The 18456-nt window shown below is 46.9% G+C and overlaps 1 protein-coding gene across 1 annotated transcript in view; it reads right to left on the reverse strand.

Moving 5' to 3' along the window:
• HMCN1 (hemicentin 1) overlaps positions 1 to 18456 on the reverse strand; it is a 1072905-nt gene that overhangs the window by 229530 nt on the left and 824919 nt on the right. The window contains exons 74-75 of the mRNA XM_085601687.1: positions 15774 to 15901; positions 14704 to 14860 (exon numbers count right to left, since the gene is read on the reverse strand). Of these exons, the coding sequence (XP_085457813.1) occupies positions 14704 to 14860; positions 15774 to 15901 (285 nt within the window). The remainder of the gene's footprint in view (positions 1 to 14703; positions 14861 to 15773; positions 15902 to 18456) is intronic.

An 18456-nucleotide genomic window follows, 5' to 3' on the forward strand; every position in this document is an offset into this window, starting at 1 on the left:
TGGACCCCTGGGTAGAGAGCCATTCGCTCTCCTGGGCCTGCAACAATGCACATCCTGGGCAAGGTGCTAGGTCTCCTCCCCCAGGATGGGCAGGGGAAGCTTCAAAGGCATGCCGCCTTTGTGAGCTTCTCCAGGCCACTTGCTGTACTCAGCAACTGGCCCCTGCCGGTTCTGACCCCCACTCTGGCGGGAAGACTGTCCGCAAACCCCAAGGAAGGAAAGGGGGTGTGCCAGCCTCTGCCAACCCCACCATTCAGGTGGGGGAGGCGAGGTGAAGCACATCTCCGGGCTCTCTCCATCTTGAAGATGGGAAGCCCTGCCCAATCAGGACTAGGCTACTGCCCCCCTCCCACAGGAGAGTGACAGGATCGGGGGTGTACCCACCCCAGGGCAGGGGCCCATTAGTCCCTGCCCTTTACCTACCTGTAACGCCCCTAAATGTAGTATTTAGGGGAAACCTGAACCTTCCTTCCTTAGATCCAGATTCCGAAACAGCAAAGAAGATCAAGAAACAAGAAGACCCGCCGTGCAGCTGCTAACAAGACGAAGGCACCAACTGCTTTTGCCAAGCCCCACCGGCCACTCGACCCTCGAACCTGCTCCTGCTAAACCCCAGCATCTCCAGTGGTCAGCAACCTCACAAACTCCGGAGGACCTGGCAACCTTGTAACTCTAAGCAACTGGGACTCCCACGAGCAGTGGTACTGCTCAAAGCAAGTAACTGACCCCTGGCATCAGCCAGGAACCGTGAAACCTGCACACGCTGCATCCGCCAAGCTTAGCCTGTGCCGGAGTGTACCAAGACCACGAGGACGTCCCCCCGGCGACTGTGACCCTGCATCCAGCACCCAAGGACCCACCTCGACGCTCCTGACGACACCTGCAGCCTCAGAACCAGGGACCTCTCCAACCGCGACCAGCCAAGGGTAAGATTTCCCGACACCAAAAGGCACCCCTGCACCCGGCTCCCTGCGGCCCCCTGTGCCCAACTCCTGGGTGCCTACCTATTCTCTAACTACCCAACTTACCTCTCTAAGTGGTGGTCACACCTGAAGAATCTTCGTACCCGAGCTTGCAGCCTTTGTTAGTTTTTGAGCTTCTCCATTGCAATCCATTGAGCGCCCGATGGCTCAAAAGCACCCTGCACCCTGCCGCCCGAGTGCCCCTGGCAGTGCAATCTCTACTCTACTCTACTTCCCCATTTGCCCTGAGCAAGTGACCAGGAGCCCAGCTCCCACAGCCACGTGGCCTGCTAGCCAGCAGCCACCAACCAAAGGCCCCCTGCCTCCCATTGGATAACATTGGGCCTAACTCACTCTGCACCCGGCTGCCCCTGTGCCGCTGAGGGTGTAACAACTGTACTTACCTGACCCTGGGAGACCCCTGAGTCTATGCCCAGAACCTTAACTCTGCCAGTCGAGTACTTACCCAAAAGCTGATAACTCACTTTTCTTCCATAGGGTAACATTGACTGGTTTCACTTGGAAATTCTTCTAAGTGTGGAGTTTCTAAATTTTAAAATATTCACCTAAAATCAACCGAGTAGCGAAAACGAAAATACTCACCTGCTATCAGAGAGATCCCAATGCTGGATCTTGGTGCCCAGCACTGACCCTGAAAAGTGATTGCAATCATATTTACCGCGAACCCAATTTTCTTCCATAGGAAACCTTTGACAGTTTTTCTGTGAAATTTCTTGTGTCGATTTTTGCAAACTACAAATATTCTTTAAAAATCGAACCAACTGTGAAAACTACCTTTTAGATAGATGTCCCAGTGCTGAACCTAGGAGTCCAGCACTGGATTACAAAAGTAACGAGAACATACTTTACCTGCAACTTGAATTTCCTTCCATAGGATAACATTGCCTGGTTTTTGCTGAAAAAGTTTCTGTCGATTTTGCAAACTTACAAATATTCGTTAAAAATCGCCTGTATAACCAAAACACATTCTTTCAACTGTTTATAGTTGGTGCCCAAGTGCTGGATCCAGGATCCAACACTGAGTTAGAAAAAGTAATAATAACCCCACTTACCTGCTAAGGGAAATTCCTCCCATAAGATAAAATTGGTGATCCTATTAGAAAAAGTTTCTAAGTGTCAATTTTTAAAATACCAAAATATTGCTTAAAAATCACAACAGTAACTAAAACGTATTTACTCACCTTTTTCCAGGAACTGTCCCAGGACTGAATCTAGGATCCAGTCCTGCAGTTAGAAAAGTAATCAATTGCATTAACTTAGAAATTCCCATTGAGCTCAATGTATAATTGTGTTTGAATTGTGTTGACAATTGCAACAAACTGTAACTATTGCATTTAAAAGTCTATTGCCTATTGAAAAGTATTTAACTAAAGTATCTCATTCTGAGAAAGTATATTTTGATACCTATTTTTGGTTCTAAAATAAAACAACCATATATTTTTATATACAAACCATTGGCCTAGAGTTCAGTTCTTGAGTGTGTGAGACCATTTGCTGACTGAGTGTGTACAACAAATGCTTTACACTGTCCTCTGATACTGCCTTACTGCTCGACCAAGCTACCAGTTTAGAGAGTAAGCTTATATCTAACTTGAGCTTCTGCCAAAGCTCTGGGGACTGTCGACTCTGTGCTCACTGTACCTATTTGGGAACAGTATACACAGAGCCACCTTCCTACAGGCAGCTCGTCCAAAGAACTGTTCTGAGGCAGCAGGCTTCTTCAGGAGTGTCGAGGGAGGTCCTTGGGTGCCGGACTCGGGGGCACAGTCGCCGTGGGGTCGTCCTCGTGGTCTTTGTTCACTCCGGCACCGGTCAGGCTTGGCTGGTGCAGAGTGTGCTGGGTTCGCGGTTCCGGGCTGCTGCCAGGGATTAGAAGTAGGTTTTGAGTAGAGCCTTTACTCATGGGAGTCCCAGGGACTTAGAGCCAAAAGGTAGCCATGTCCTCCGGGGTTTGTGAGGTTGCTGGCCACAAGAGATGCCGGGTTGGAGCAGGAGCAGGTTTGAGGGTCGACAGGCCGGTAGGGCCGGGGCCAAAGCAGTTGGTGTCTTCCTCTTCTTAGCAGCTGCAGGGCAGGTCTTCTTTCTTCTTGCTCTTCTTTGTATTTCGGAATCTGGAATCTGGGGAAGGAAGGTTCAGGGTGCCCCTAAATACTAGATTTAGGGGCGTTACAGGTAGGTGAAGGGCAGGGACCAATGGGTCCCTGTCCTGGGGTGGATACACCCCCTATCCTGCCTCTCTCCTGTGGGAGGGGGGCAGTAGCCTAGTCCTGATTGGGTAGGGCTTCCCATCTTCAAGATGGCGAGAGCCCGGGGATGTGCTTCACCTCGCCTCCCCCACCTGAGGGGTGGGGTTGGCAGGCTGGCACATCCCCTGTCCTTATTTGGGGTTTCCGGCCAAGCTTCCTGCCAGAGTGGGGGGTTGCAGTGGCCTGGGGAAGCTCACAGAGGCGGCATGCCTTTGAAGCTTCCCCCTGCCCATCCTGGGGGAGGAGATTTAGCACCTCACCCAGGGGGTGTGCCAGCCTCTGCCAACCCCACCATTCAGGTGGGGGAGGCGAGGTGAAGCACATCTCCGGGCTCTCTCCATCTTGAAGATGGAAAGCCCTGCCCAATCAGGACTAGGCCTCTGCCCCCCTCCCACAGGAGAGTGACAGGATCGGGGGTGTACCCACCCCAGGGCAGGGGCCCATTAGTCCCTGCCCTTTACCTACCTGTAACGCCCCTAAATGTAGTATTTAGGGGCAACCTGAACCTTCCTTCCTTAGATCCAGATTCCGAAACAGCAAAGAAGATCAAGAAACAAGAAGACCCGCCGTACAGCTGCTAACAAGAGGAAGGCACCAACTGCTTTTGCCAAGCCCTACCGGCCACTCGACCCTCGAACCTGCTCCTGCTAAACCCCAGCATCTCCAGTGGTCAGCAACTTCACAAACTCCGGAGGACCTGGCAACCTTGTAACTCTAAGCAACTGGGACTTCCACGAGCAGTGGTACTGCTCAAAGCAAGTAACTGACCCCTGGCATCAGCCAGGAACCGTGAAACCTGCACACGCTGCATCCGCCAAGCTTAGCCGGTGCCGGAGTGGACCAAGACCACGAGGACGTCCCCCCGGCGACTGTGACCCTGCATCCAGCACCCAAGGACCCACCTCGACGCTCCTGACGACGCCTGCAGCCTCAGAACCAGGGACCTCTCCAACCGCGACCAGCCGAGGGTAAGATTTCCCGACACCAAAAGGCACCCCTGCACCCGGCTCCCTGCGGCCCCCTGTGCCCAACTCCTGGGTGCCTACCTATTCTCTAACTACCCAACTTACCTCTCTAAGTGGTGGTCACACCTGAAGAATCTTCGTACCCGAGCTTGCAGCCTTTGTTAGTTTTTGAGCTTCTCCATTGCAATCCATTGAGCGCCCGATGGCTCAAAAGCACCCTACACCCTGCCGCCCGAGTGCCCCTGGCAGTGCAATCTCTACTCTACTCTACTTCCCCATTTGCCCTGAGCAAGTGACCAGGAGCCCAGCTCCCACAGCCACGTGGCCTGCTAGCCAGCAGCCACCAACCAAAGGCCCCCTGCCTCCCATTGGATAACATTGGGCCTAACTCACTCTGCACCCGGCTGCCCCTGTGCCGCTGAGGGTGTAACAACTGTACTTACCTGACCCTGGGAGACCCCTGAGTCTACGCCCAGAACCTTAACTCTGCCATTCGAGTACTTACCCAAAAGCTGATAACTCACTTTTCTTCCATAGGGTAACATTGACTGGTTTCACTTGGAAATTCTTATAAGTGTGGAGTTTCTAAACTTTAAAATATTCACCTAAAATCAACCGAGTAGCGAAAACGAAAATACTCACCTGCTATCAGGAGAGATCCCAATGCTGGATCTTGATGCCCAGCACTGACCCTGAAAAGTGATTGCAATCATATTTACCGCGAACCCAATTTTCTTCCATAGGAAACCTTTGACAGTTTTTCTGTGAAATTTCTTGTGTCGATTTTTGCAAACTACAAATATTCTTTAAAAATCGAACCAACTGTGAAAACTACCTTTTAGATAGATGTCCCAGTGCTGAACCTAGGAGTCCAGCACTGGATTACAAAAGTAACGAGAACATACTTTACCTGCAACTTGAATTTCCTTCCATAGGATAACATTGCCTGGTTTTTGCTGAAAAAGTTTCTGTCGATTTTGCAAACTTACAAATATTCGTTAAAAATCGCCTGTATAACCAAAACACATTCTTTCAACTGTTTATAGTTGGTGCCCAAGTGCTGGATCCAGGATCCAACACTGAGTTAGAAAAAGTAATAATAACCCCACTTACCTGCTAAGGGAAATTCCTCCCATAAGATAAAATTGGTGACCCTATTAGAAAAAGTTTCTAAGTGTCAATTTTTAAAATACCAAAATATTGCTTAAAAATCACAACAGTAACTAAAACGTATTTACTCACCTGTTTCCAGGAACTGTCCCAGGACTGAATCTAGGATCCAGTCCTGGAGTTAGAAAAGTAATCCTAAAAGTAATCAATTGCATTAACTTAGAAATTCCCATTGAGCTCAATGTATAATTGTGTTTGAATTGTGTTGACAATTGCAACAAACTGTAACTATTGCATTTAAAAGTCTATTGCCTATTGAAAAGTATTTAACTAAAGTATCTCATTCTGAGAAAGTATATTTTGATACCTATTTTTGGTTCTAAAATAAAACAACCATATATTTTTATATACAAACCATTGACCTAGAGTTCAGTTCTTGAGTGTGTGAGACCATTTGCTGACTGAGTGTGTACAACAAATGCTTTACACTGTCCTCTGATACTGCCTTACTGCTCGACCAAGCTACCGGTTTAGAGAGTAAGCTTATATCTAACTTTAGCTTCTGCCAAAGCTCTGGGGACTGTGGACTCTGTGCACACTGTACCTATTTGGGAATAGTATACACAGAGCCACTTTCCTACAGGCAGCTCGTCCAAAGAACTCTATAAAGTGGTTCGCGAACTGTGTAAACCCACCAGCCTAACACAAACCATGGCTCCTACGGTAGAGAACTGCAAATTAATAAATAATATCTTCAATGACAAAGTGACAAAAATGTATGCATCCTTCGATAATTCTCCTGAAGAGGACAATGTTGACTGGGAAAATTTGGCTCCTCACCCCTCTGTACAAACTTACCTAGACACTCTGACTCCTTTTTCAGAGGAGGAAGTGACTAAAGCCATGATTGAGGTCAAGGCAGGATCTCCACTCGACCCTTGCCCGCATTTTATTTTCTCCAAACTAGCACCAATTCTATCTCCCCAAGTCACTCAAATATTCAACCAATCTCTGGAGCAAGTGTCATTCCCAGACATTTGGAAGAAAACCGTAGTTTTCCACTTTTAAAGAAAGCAGGACTTGGAATATATGACCCAGCTAACTAGCTCCCCATCCCTCAACTGCCCTATTTATCCAAAGTTGTGGAGCGCCTAGTCAATAAGCAACTCACCATCTTCCTTGAATCAAACAACCTATTCGACTTCTAACAGACGGGCTTTAGAACTAATAACAGCACAGAAGTAACTCTACTAGTTGTGTCCAATAACATCAGAACACTAGTAGACCAGGGCAGAGCCTTTGCACTGATCTTATTAGATCTCTCTTCGGCTTTTGATACCGTTTCCCATACTAAACTACTCCAGATCTTGCACAAAAAAGGGATCTGTTCCAAAGCCCTATCATGGTTCGCCTCTTTTCTGAAAGATCAAACCCAAACAATTCAAATGGGATCCTGCACCACCACTGCAAAGAGCATTAAGTACGGAGTCCCGCAGGGAGCCACCTTAAGTCCCACTTTTTTTAATGCCTACGTTTCATCTCTGGTGGATATCAGTAGGAAAGGGGGATTTGATATTTGTTCCTACGCCGATGACACACAATTGGTGATTCCCCTGAGAGACAGGCTGACCAACACTGAAACAAAAAATAATCTAAATAACTGTCTCACTGAACTCGCAGATTGGATGTCCCAACACTGCCTAAAATTGAACGCTGGAAAGTCGGAAATTCTGCTCTTCGGCGGAGCCCAGGATATCTGGAATAGTAGCTGGTGGCCCCAGGCACTGCCCCAGCACCCAAGCGAGCGGCCAAAAATCTGGGCATCATCTTCGATGATACCCTATCAATGTTGGACCAAGTACGCACACTGTGCGGTAAAACTTACGCCACATTGAAACTTTTCTTTCAATGAATTCCACAAAATTGTAGACTAACTGTCCCCCAGGCTCTGCTCATGAGCAGACTTGATTATGGCAATGCCCTTTATGCAGGCATGGCTGACTATCTTTTTGCCAGACTCCAGGTAGTTCAGAATGCTGCTGCCAAACTAATATGCAATAAATAAAAAATATAGCTCAGCATCCCACTGCCTGAAGGTATTACACTGGCTCCCAGTCCGCCAGAGATCCAGCTTCAAGCTCCTCTGTTTCGTGCGTAGACCCCTCCATAAAAAGGGGCCACAAATCCTTCACGACAAATTACAATTCCACATCCCTTGACATAACTTTAGATCATGCCATCTAGCTCTCGCCTCTGTCAAGCGCACCTCCAAGGCCAGAATGGGCGACCGGTCCTTTTCCAAATCAGCTGCGGTCCTCTGGAACAACCTACCCCTTGATCTTCGCTTGACAGAAGATTATCTACTGTTTAGGAAAAAATTGAAAACTTTCCTGTTCCCTAGAGACTGACCCTACCAATGATCAATTACATCTTACTCTAATCCGTCCTAGCGCTGTGATGTCCCTTAGGATGATTGATGCACTTTACATATACTACAAAATACAAATACAACCTTCACTAGAAAAGAGAGCCCAGCCCAGAGCCACACCTGAAGAACAAAGATGCCATGGAGCCACTGAACATGAGTGCTGGACACCCAAGAGGGCCAAAACACCCACCGCCACCACCCCCAGGACCACACCCCACCCCACCCCCCCGGGCCCCACTCCGGGCACCCCCCGCCTCCCCTGGACCAAGACACTGCACATCAACGGCACGAAAACATGAACAAAAGCACCGCCTGATGTCGCACAATTGCAACAATCAACATAGAGGTGAGTACTGAAATCCTGAATCATACATTCACCATTGAAAGACCAAACAAAATGTCACATCCTAATTTGTCACCAAACAACTATTTTGAAGAGTCATGGCGGGGTAATCCCTGGACAATCTGTGACTCACAGCCTGCAAGACAATATCCAAGATAAGAGGGTGTTTCAGGCACTCATCAAAGGACAGGGAGAGAGAGAAAGAAAGAGAGAGAAAGAGAGAGACTGAACAAGGAGCGCAAGGCCCATCGGTCCCTTGGCCCATGCAAACATGCCAACAGCTGCGTGTGTCTCGAAATCTGTGCATCCCAAATCGCAGGCCTGGCATCAAAGTCAGCGCAAAGTCCACATCACATTCAAGAAAAATGCAAGCAGTAGTCAGACTGATATCAGGAATGAAAGCCCCTTTGTCTCAACACACAAGGCTGAAGGCCAACTGAACCCCCGACCTTGGTCCTGAATGCAGCTGGCACACCCTGCGTGAGATACCATACCAGCTTCCGATGACTCCCCTACCACGAACTGCGCCAATAAAACACCAATGTGCCCACACCCCACACACACTTGTCCTTGCACGACCTACACCTGCAAGGGATGGCCTTGACACATAAGTTAAAAACTACCCATACGTCCAAACGTCGCACACACATACGACTCATTGCCCAGAGCTGTGGCATATTGTCCACCGAACTTCTGCTGGTCTGAGGAGTGCCGGTGCCACGAGCTCAACAAACGCAATTACAGGTTTTCTCAGGCACAAGCACAACCCCTGTAATGTGGAACTGTACCGTGCACAAATGCTGCATCTGTTGGGATCCCAGCCAATGGCAGTGTTGCAAATCAGTTTCCTTCTGAGTTTTCATCTTGCCTATGTCACCTGCGTCCAGCCCTGGTTCCACTGTCGATCATGCACTGTCGATCATGCACATTCAAGGGGCCTATGGAGGTCTGCCTATCCAACGCAATGGTAGCTGTATTGGACTATGACCCGACAGTGCGCCCCCTGTTGGCCCATGAACAGGAGTGTCACTGGGATAGCCGTGCATGGGATGCACTGATCTTTGGCGTATGTACTGGCAGTTGCGCATGGGAGATTGCACAACTCCTCAAGTGCAATGACCACATCGAGGCGCTCCCCTATTGGGCTGTGTTGCATATTGGGGAAACGGCGTGGACTGAGCACATCTGCCCGGACCACTTAATGGATTGGCTCACCCTGGTGTTCCTTGAACCCGCACCGATGTACTATTGGAACACATTGCACATGAGGCTGCGCTGGCATTCATGGACGAGTAACTACGTTCCTGCAGCCACATCGGATTGTCACCCAGAGCACAGGTCCCAAAACCTTGTTGCATTGTGGGGAATACTCACATATCTCACCACAACAGAAGTCTGCCTTCGTCTGGACTCCGAATGCATGTGCGTGGAACTACGCGTGTGTACACACACCTGTGCAAGGTGATGCAGCTCCATGGTTGGAGCGGCACAGCGTTGTTTGGCAACGTTACCAATTCGGACACACTGCTGGGGGGACCCTTTCACCTGATCACTGTCAGCAGAGCAGAGAGTCGGCGCAGTCCGGTGGCAGAGCACTATGCAGATCCCATGGGCTGTAAGTCGTGCCCCGTCACATGGTGCAATGGACAGACGGAAAACAACACATGACTCGTCCAGCAAGGCAAGGTGGGCTGAGACCGTTGCCATCCGTAATGATTGGTGTTCAGCTCTGCCTCCCTATTTCCTGCACCTCGAAAGGTTCCCATGCTGCGTGCAAGTGTCTTAAGCATGTCCCTGCCTATTGTGGCTGTTGCCTTGTCCGTACTGACACGCACATACCAATATAGTCTACGCAACTTCACTGGTGTCTAACTGTGATGAGTGTTGATTAGATGGACCACTCGTGTGCCACAATGAGCATCGTCCCTACACAAGGAGGGTCTGACTGACTCATGTACAATGGGGGTGGGTCCCTTTTGACAGCTCCACCTCTGTGAGCCAGACATTGTTTTGGGATAGTTGCTGGCAGACCTGTGCACTTACGTGTCTTCAGTATTGTGAGTATGGTGTCCAACCTCTGACCATGTGGAGCAATGTCATAAATCATAACAGAATGTGTCCACACAGATGTGTGTGAGTAGGTATGCAACTTGAACTTCTGTTGTCACATGTGATGTAGGACACCACTCCTGGCCTGCTACCGATTTCGTCATTCCTACACACAGCCGTATTCAATGGGGGGTTGTGAGATTGCTGTTAATGTGCAATGGGGACACAGCTAGTACTCACCTTCACAGTCATCCAATTGGCCATGTGTCTCAGGGATAAGCATGTGCATTGATGTAATTCACCAGGGTGTTCCTTCTTGTGCAATCATTGTCCCTACATCCAGCCATACTTTCATACGTGAGTGAACATAGTCATGACACATCTGTGTGATTTTAAATGTTTTATTTACATTCTGGTGAATGACGGAGCTGGAGCTGTACATGGTCAACCAAGCCCATATAGCATGGAAGCCCAGTGGTCCTTTGGGGATTGAAAAGTGATTGGAAAGAGAGAGAGTGCAGTCCACAGCAGGATTGCTGTGTAATTGTCAAGCAGTGAAGATGTGTCAGTCCATGTCGGGGTCTGGGTGGATGTCGCAGAGTAATCTGGGGTACAGTGGGAGGTGTTGTCCCAGGGCATGATGCATAGGGCTGAACCAAGCAGGAACAGGCTATCTTGCGGTGATGACTGCTACTACCTCCTTCCTCACACAGTAATTACCATCCACATCTTACTCCTCTGATACTTCCTCGGTATCCGGTGTGTGTGGCGGAGTAATGGCTGCATCACTGGGTGCCACTGACACATCAGGATGCGAAGGTGATGGGGCTGCATCACTGGGTGCCACTGACACATCAGGGTGCGAAGGTGATGGGGCTGCATCACTGTGTGCCATTGACACATCAGGGGTCAGAGATGTGTATGTCGAAGTTCCCGCTGCAGTTATCTAGGACTGGCTCAGTGGCAGCAATGGCAAGATGATGAACTGCAGGGCATGGAAGATCCCAGCTACATCTTGCTGTTGTTCAGCCGTGGCAGCCATACTTCCAGCCTGCATCTGCTCCATGGTCTCCATTGTCCTCCGCATCTGTGCCAACTTTGTGCTGTCATCGCTAGTGCCTGTCTGACTGGACAGTTCCTGTATCTGAGTAATGGCCCCAGCGAGATCAGCCAAGGATTGTCGGTGAGCATGGTGCGGACAGGGGGTGTCCGCAAGGGATTGTACGTGGTCCCTGATGGGACTCAGACACCCACGTATGGCCTCGAGTTTGGCTGCCACGAGCTCGAAACCCACCCGCAGCTGATCCGCAAACTCTACCTGGCAACCCAACACACGGCGTTGAAATTCCATGTATTGTTCGTGGGGGTCCTGGGAGACAGCCATGGTTGTCTGTGTTTCCTGCTGTGTGGTCTGTGCAGGTGGTGGGGTCACCTCGAGGCAGCTTGCCTGCCCTGCTCCTGGGGGTGGGCTGCAGAGGCTGTCCATTATCCGTTGGAGGGTGTCTTGACATATGTGCAGGTTGCCCTCTACATCATCGATGATGGGGTTTGTGGTCTGCTCTGCAGTAAGTGTTGATTGTCCCTCTGCAATATTTAGGGGAGATGCAGGTTAACAGAGTTTCCCCTGTATGTTGACGCTTTGCAGATGTTTACATACAGACTGCATGACAATGCACAATGTGTTTTGGTGGAGCTGGCTATTTGATGGCAGACAGTGGGATTTTCGACTACATGATGGATGTGTGGTAGTACCCGTACATTATCATCACATAATGTCAGTCAATGCCAAATGTGAGTGGCCACTTACTACGCACAAGCGGAACCTGTTGTGTCCTCTGTCCTGCGGTGTAGGTGTTGCACTTTAAACCACATTGCCGTCATTGCTAATGTTCTGTGTTTGCAATGTTTGTGTGCTGCATTGTGGGGGAGTTGCCCCTGCAGCTCTGATTTCGTGTACCCTTATCCCTTTGAGGCGGTGTGCCATTGAATTGTGTGCTTTTCGGGGGCTGAAATGTTTGCAACTTGGGTCATATGTGCACTTGGATAGATTTTGTGGCCTTGTCCATTGTTCGTCTGCTGCGTGTATTGGACGGCATGGGTTGTGGGTGCACGTGGATATGTCAGAGTGTAACCTGCTCCTTTACAGATGTGATCTGCACTGGGCCACCTCCATGTCGAATCGTGCACCATGTCATGTATGTTGGCTGCTGCCATGCTATCGGTCATGCAGTGTCACTTGCATAGTCAGTGTGGATCACACAGCCACTGCTTTTCTGTATTCATCACATGTGCATGGCTGGGTTGTGTCGTTGGTGATTTGGAGGGGGCCCATATGTGCACATAGTGGATGAGGGCCTACTTGGTGTTCCTATGTTTGCTGCAGTGTGCCAAGGGTATCAGGGACATGTTCCACAGTCATTGTGGGTATGCAGTGTGCTACACATAATTGTGCATGTGTGCCATTGTGCCCATCTCACCCCGTCCCCCAGTCCCTGGTGGTTACTCACCCTGTTGCTGTTGGGTCAGGTCATTTCGAGCTGTGTCGAGGCCTCCAACTCCTGTCACCGTCTCCACACTGATGACTGTGGCCACCATTTGCTCCAGCTCATCCAGCTCCTCCTGTGGCGCAGGAGGCCCACCTCCAGCCGCCCTTTCTGCCTTCCTGTTGGCGGCGAGCTTCCCCTTGGTTTGGCTGTGCACTTCATGCCAGCGCCTCTTGACCTCCTCCATTGACCTCCTCGGCACTCCGACTGCATTGACGTTGGTGACGATGGACTGCCATATTTCCGTTTGGGTTGCCAGTGCCGCAGTGGAGGTGACGAACAGTTGTTGATGGTGTTCTATCACCTTCGTGACGATGATCCGGTCTTCCTGAGCACTGAACCCCGTCTTCCTCTTCCTCTTCTCCTTGCCCTTCCCCGAAGACAGGGTTCCTGGCTGGTCCTCCGTGGGGCTCAGCTTGTCCTCCGCACTCGGCCCAGGTGCATCCATGGTGCTACGCAGTTTGAATAGGTCTTGGTGTTTTTTTTGTTTTTGCTTTTATAGTGCATTTTCCGCATGACGCGTATGAATTGCAGGCCTGTCGCTGGTTTTCGCTGATTTTGGTATTGCGCTTTGTGGCACCGCAACTTTTTGGGCGTTCGTGTTTTGCAATTTTTGTTTGTCGCGTTGGTTTTTCCGCGGTCATTTGGCACGTTATCATGGTGTTATCGCATGATGCCGCCGGGTTGGAAACTGGACGTTAAGACGGTGTTATTTTCTTGCGATGGACTGCGATATACAAAGCTGCGTTAAGCTAAATTTGCAATGGTTATCACACGTTCTTGAGGAGTTGGCCTAACGGCTATAGCGCTCAACCTCGGACCTGGGGAACTGGGTTCGAGTCTCGGTATTGATGCCGAACATCCTGTGATTCCGGGCAAATCACTTAATCTCCCCGTGCCTAACAAAAAAAAATGAATGTGTGTCATCATGTAACGTAACTGGTGTTATGTAAAGCGCTCTGATACCTGATTGGATTAGGGTCTAGTTCGCGCTATATAAAACTCTGCAAAAAAAAAAATATATATATATATATATATATATATACCCCACTACCGTGAGCTAATTGCAGTGTTGGTTGCGGCTACAGGATCATGAGCCATTCTCGAAAGCGAAACTCAATCATAGAAGGAAACAAGTTGCCATATTCCGAATCCAACACTACACTGCAGGAATGTGCCTAGCATGTTATCTGCCATAAAACATGTGCACACTGGGATATCTGTCTAGTGATGAAAAATCCTGAGAAGCAGTGCATTTGTTAATCTAACAACTTTTCTTCCTAGTCGAACACAGAAGGAACAGAAAGGGGTTCTTTGTGCCAAACTCTAAAGCTGTAATATTACTAAGAGAAACAGGGCGACAATTTTCAGTGCTTTGGGTAAAATAGCATTTTGTCTACTGGAGTACTCCACAAATAGTGATAAAAAGGCAATTGTTGTGGCTGTTGATCGTTATTAGTGACCGAGTGCGGTTGCCTTACTTCACCTTATAGAAGCACCTGCCCTAATTCTGATTGCACTGCATGTTCTTACTGAGGTTGGAAATGAAGCAGTTGTGGTTGATTCATCAACTACTCTAAAGACAGTAAACTGGACTTGATCACAAACGAGGTTCTAGCCTGATCTCCATAGGAATGTACTTTTAAAAATCTAGATAGGAAGCTCTTTCCGAATAATATTTTATATCTTATAATTCAATCAATGGTAAGCAGCAAATCACTAAAGAAAGGACTGGCTGGTCCTGAGGACAAGCATACATCATTTTTTGGTTGATGGCACTTCTCCTGATCCCAGCTGTATTTCTTTGTGTAGGTATCTAGACATACTGTTCACAGTCCTCTGACATCTCACATACACAATGTCATATCCCCCTCCACACTTTCATATTCCCTTTTTCTACAGTTTGTCGTAACTTGTGAACTCCAATGTAAATCCTGCTGTGTTTTCACATGCAGATTGAATTTTAACATTTGTATAATATACAGTAATTGTGTTATAATGTAAATATCCTTATTTATCATTAATATTTTTCTGACCTGTACAAATTCTGATTCTGGTCTATATTGAACAGTCGCCCATTCTTCGTCCAGCTGACTTCCGGCTTTGGGAAGCCCGTGGTCTCACAGGACAGAGTGGCTTGGACATTCACTGTTACTGTGATGTTAGATGGTCCAGGACCAATGGATGGGGGAACTGAGGAAAGAAAAGCCATGTGGATTAACAAATATGGATATGAATGCCTGGATGCCCCTCCGGGTGATCAGCGCGCTATACAAAACTCTGATTGATTGAATATGCTGAATATGAGCAAGTTTATATTAACATCTGAGTTCTTTTTTCTAGAAAAGAGGAGCAGTACAATAATAATATTTATAATATCAATTACAGTATTAACTTGTTTCATAGCTGCTTGAAACATTTTGCTGTTGCTCAATTAAAAAAACTAACTTCATAGACATTCGAAGGCTACAAATCTGATCTGGCCCCACTGGGAGTCAAAGCTTCATGATATTGTCAACAAAGCAAGCACCTTTGGTTAGTTATCAACATAGCAACTTTTCTGAAAAGCATAAGAAAGTTATTTGTTCATTTGCGGCATACAATAGTCACAAACAAAGTGTGATGTTACTAATTGTACCAAAGCTCAAGTCTTAAGCATTGGTAGAAACAATTCAGTTCCCAAGCCTATAAAATTTACCATGCACACTCTGAATTCTGCAAATCATGACCTGAGGAAAAAAATGCTGTGTTAACACGTTTTAAATCATTCTCAGGTGTATAATTTGAAATGGGAAAGTAATACAACACCTGGTAAATACCACACACAGCTATATAAGTGCAGTATTTTCCTTGTTAGAAAACATATATGCGCTAATAAGGCTACATACACATTCCTACTGACGTTTTGTCTACGTTTACAAAAATACACATTCCCAACATTCAATGTCACAGGAATGTTAGTGCCCACACTTTAATATATGGAAAGATAAAAAAATTAAAAATGTCATTAGTTGTAAAAGTTTTATTTCATAAGCAATTACTTTATGTGACCATGGCCACAGGAGTTTTTTCCAGTGCCTTCGTGTGATAGTGATAGAGTGCTCACCATGCACTTGCAGATCAATTCTCCGGCGTTCGCTGCCAGCTTCGTTTGTGGCCATGCAAAGGTATCGACCAGTGTCTGTGACGTGTGCCATGTGAATGTGCATGGAACCGTCTCCTGCTATTAAATACCTGTAATGAAATGCAAGATAGGATCAGGCTGGTATATTCACTATAACTAGTAAAGACAACTCCTATCACTAGTGCACAGAATATAAAATGTAGACACTATGCCTAAAGTGTACATCCCAGGAGGAAAGATAAGAATTTATAGATGCTATTCCTTTACAGGACAGGTTATGATACCTCACCCCTGAAGATAAGAGTTTTAGTCATCTAGCCGGAAAGGGAAAAAGATATAGATCTGACAGAACAAGATATAATCATTAGACTTCAATTGGACAAGATAGGAAGATGTCACTGGCAGCACTCTTAGATAACCTTTGTAAGAGGAAGCAATACAGTTTAACACCCAATAATTTAGAAATCATTTGATTGCTTGGGAAATCCAATCAACTTCCATTAGAAAGAAAATAATTGAAAGTCACTATTTAGATAAAGTGGCAAACTAGAGGGCAGTTGGGTCAGTCAGCTACATATCTGTTTGCAAAGGGATGCCCAAAATGACTTAATGGAAGCACTGGTAACTGGGGTCTCCACAGACAAGATATTTTCATTAAAGCACATGATGGCAAAGCAAAGTTACTATTCTTAGGAGAAAAAAAAACTTTAGGAACTGTATGGAAACTGTATACAATGTGTTTAATGCCTCCATTCATTTTAAGGTCACGCCAGCGACAGTGTATCCACTACATGCGCTCTCGCTTGTAAGAGATATTGTATACAACCAGGGGTTTGCGGCCCGCCCATTGCTTAACATTCGTTGACTTCACTGTCACTCTTATTTGTTACCTTCTAATTGGCCAGTGCATGCTGGCTTCATGTTCTCTTCTCCCAGCTTGAGCAAAGACCAAGTACTGATTGCTTCAGCTTGATTGATGTCTTTCAACTGATCTTACTGTGATTAAGGAACTGCTTTTATTTTTTCTTCTCCCTTGTCATCCTTGTTGAACCTCTTGCTATTTGTATCTATGTTTAGTGTGCCACATGCTCATCAAACAAGCCATTTTCTCCTTTGAAATGGATGTTTATTGTGTCTACACATGTTATCTACTTTTATTTTGAAAGTAGATGTTATTTGCTTCCAAATTTATTTTCATTAAGACATGGACATGTGTGTAATTGGTTTCTTTATGTGATAGGATTTATTTCCAAAAGTCATATATTTTTTAACGTATGGGGAGAATAACTAATTTGCACAGAATTATAGGAGTGTTGTGCAGAGTCCTAACAAGCACAGACAAAGACAATATTAATCAATCAGCATTTGTAAAGCGCAACTCTGTCACCCCTAGGGGTATCTGGGCGCTGTGCCTCCGGCGAAGAGCCAGGTCTTAAGTCTCTTTCTGAACTCTGCCAGCGAGGGGGCTGTACGGAGCTGGAGCGGGAGGTCGTTCCAGCTCTTGGCAGCACAGGAAAACCCCTAGCAAATGCCAAAGTGAAGGTGTTAGTTCAGTTGGTATGAGTCCAAAGGCCCCCCAGGAGGCTCCTTCTTGACACACAGCAGATCTTAGCATTTATTCTTGTGTTTTAGGATTTTTATTAGCATATTGTTTTATTTTAAAGGCACATTTTGACCATAATAATTGTTTAGCTCCCTGGTGTTTCCAGCTGTTGGCTGTCAATGATGTCATCAGTCTGGTTGTCAGTATTTGTGGTGCCATTCAGAGTTACAGTGATTGCAATGTCTCAAAGATTTTGTTGAAAGGTTGATTGGTATTGATGACTGATGTTTGATCTGCTGGCGGTGAGGCCATGTTCCTTTGCTACTAGAGGAGGTGGTTTTGTCTCTGATCAAAGAGGCTGTTTGAAGGCTTGTCTAAAAACAAATTCACATTCGGCTCTAAGCTGAAATACACAAGTTTCAAACAACATGTTTTTATGGTGACATAAATGTATGTTGTTTGAAGTTTACTTTAATGTTTATTGTCATATTTCTGCAAAAGTAAATTAAGCTGAAGCAAAATGAATGTAATTGTGTTGCACATCTTAATGGGCAGAATGTGAGGGGTCCACGAGATTGCAGTTGCCGACCCGTGCTAATAGGGACAAGGCGCTAGAGATAGCGAGAGCTTGGGAGGCGCTAGTACAGTTATTAAAAATTCCGGATACGAACTACGATGAGGAATCGGGTGCGTCAGATTTAGATGCGCCGGCCTGAGAGGCTACATCTCTCTAGGGGGATGAACACACTGGTTTTTCACATGGGAATTACCTCTGACAACAGAGAATTGCATTCTTCTTTGATGTTTTGTATTTATTTACTGTCGACACAGCTGTGACTTGTTACCACCAATAATCACATATAGCTGTTACGCCAATGGGGAGGGGGCGGGATAAGAGGGAGGAAAGGGGGATTGCATTTCATAATGTCAGGTTCATGGCAAGAGGATGGATATTTTTATATGGCACTGGCAGGGCTGCCTATTGCAAATGGGTTCCATTTAGCATTACAACGATCCATGCTTGGCAACTCCTATGGAGTGTGGTTTATTTAGTTATAAATGACTGTCAGATATGTGCGATATTCCTCAGTTATAGCTCAACCTCATAACATGATACTCTGA

The sequence above is a fragment of the Triturus cristatus genome, chromosome 4_2 (assembly GCF_964204655.1).
Source record: "Triturus cristatus chromosome 4_2, aTriCri1.1, whole genome shotgun sequence".
NCBI classification, from domain to species: domain Eukaryota; kingdom Metazoa; phylum Chordata; class Amphibia; order Caudata; family Salamandridae; genus Triturus; species Triturus cristatus.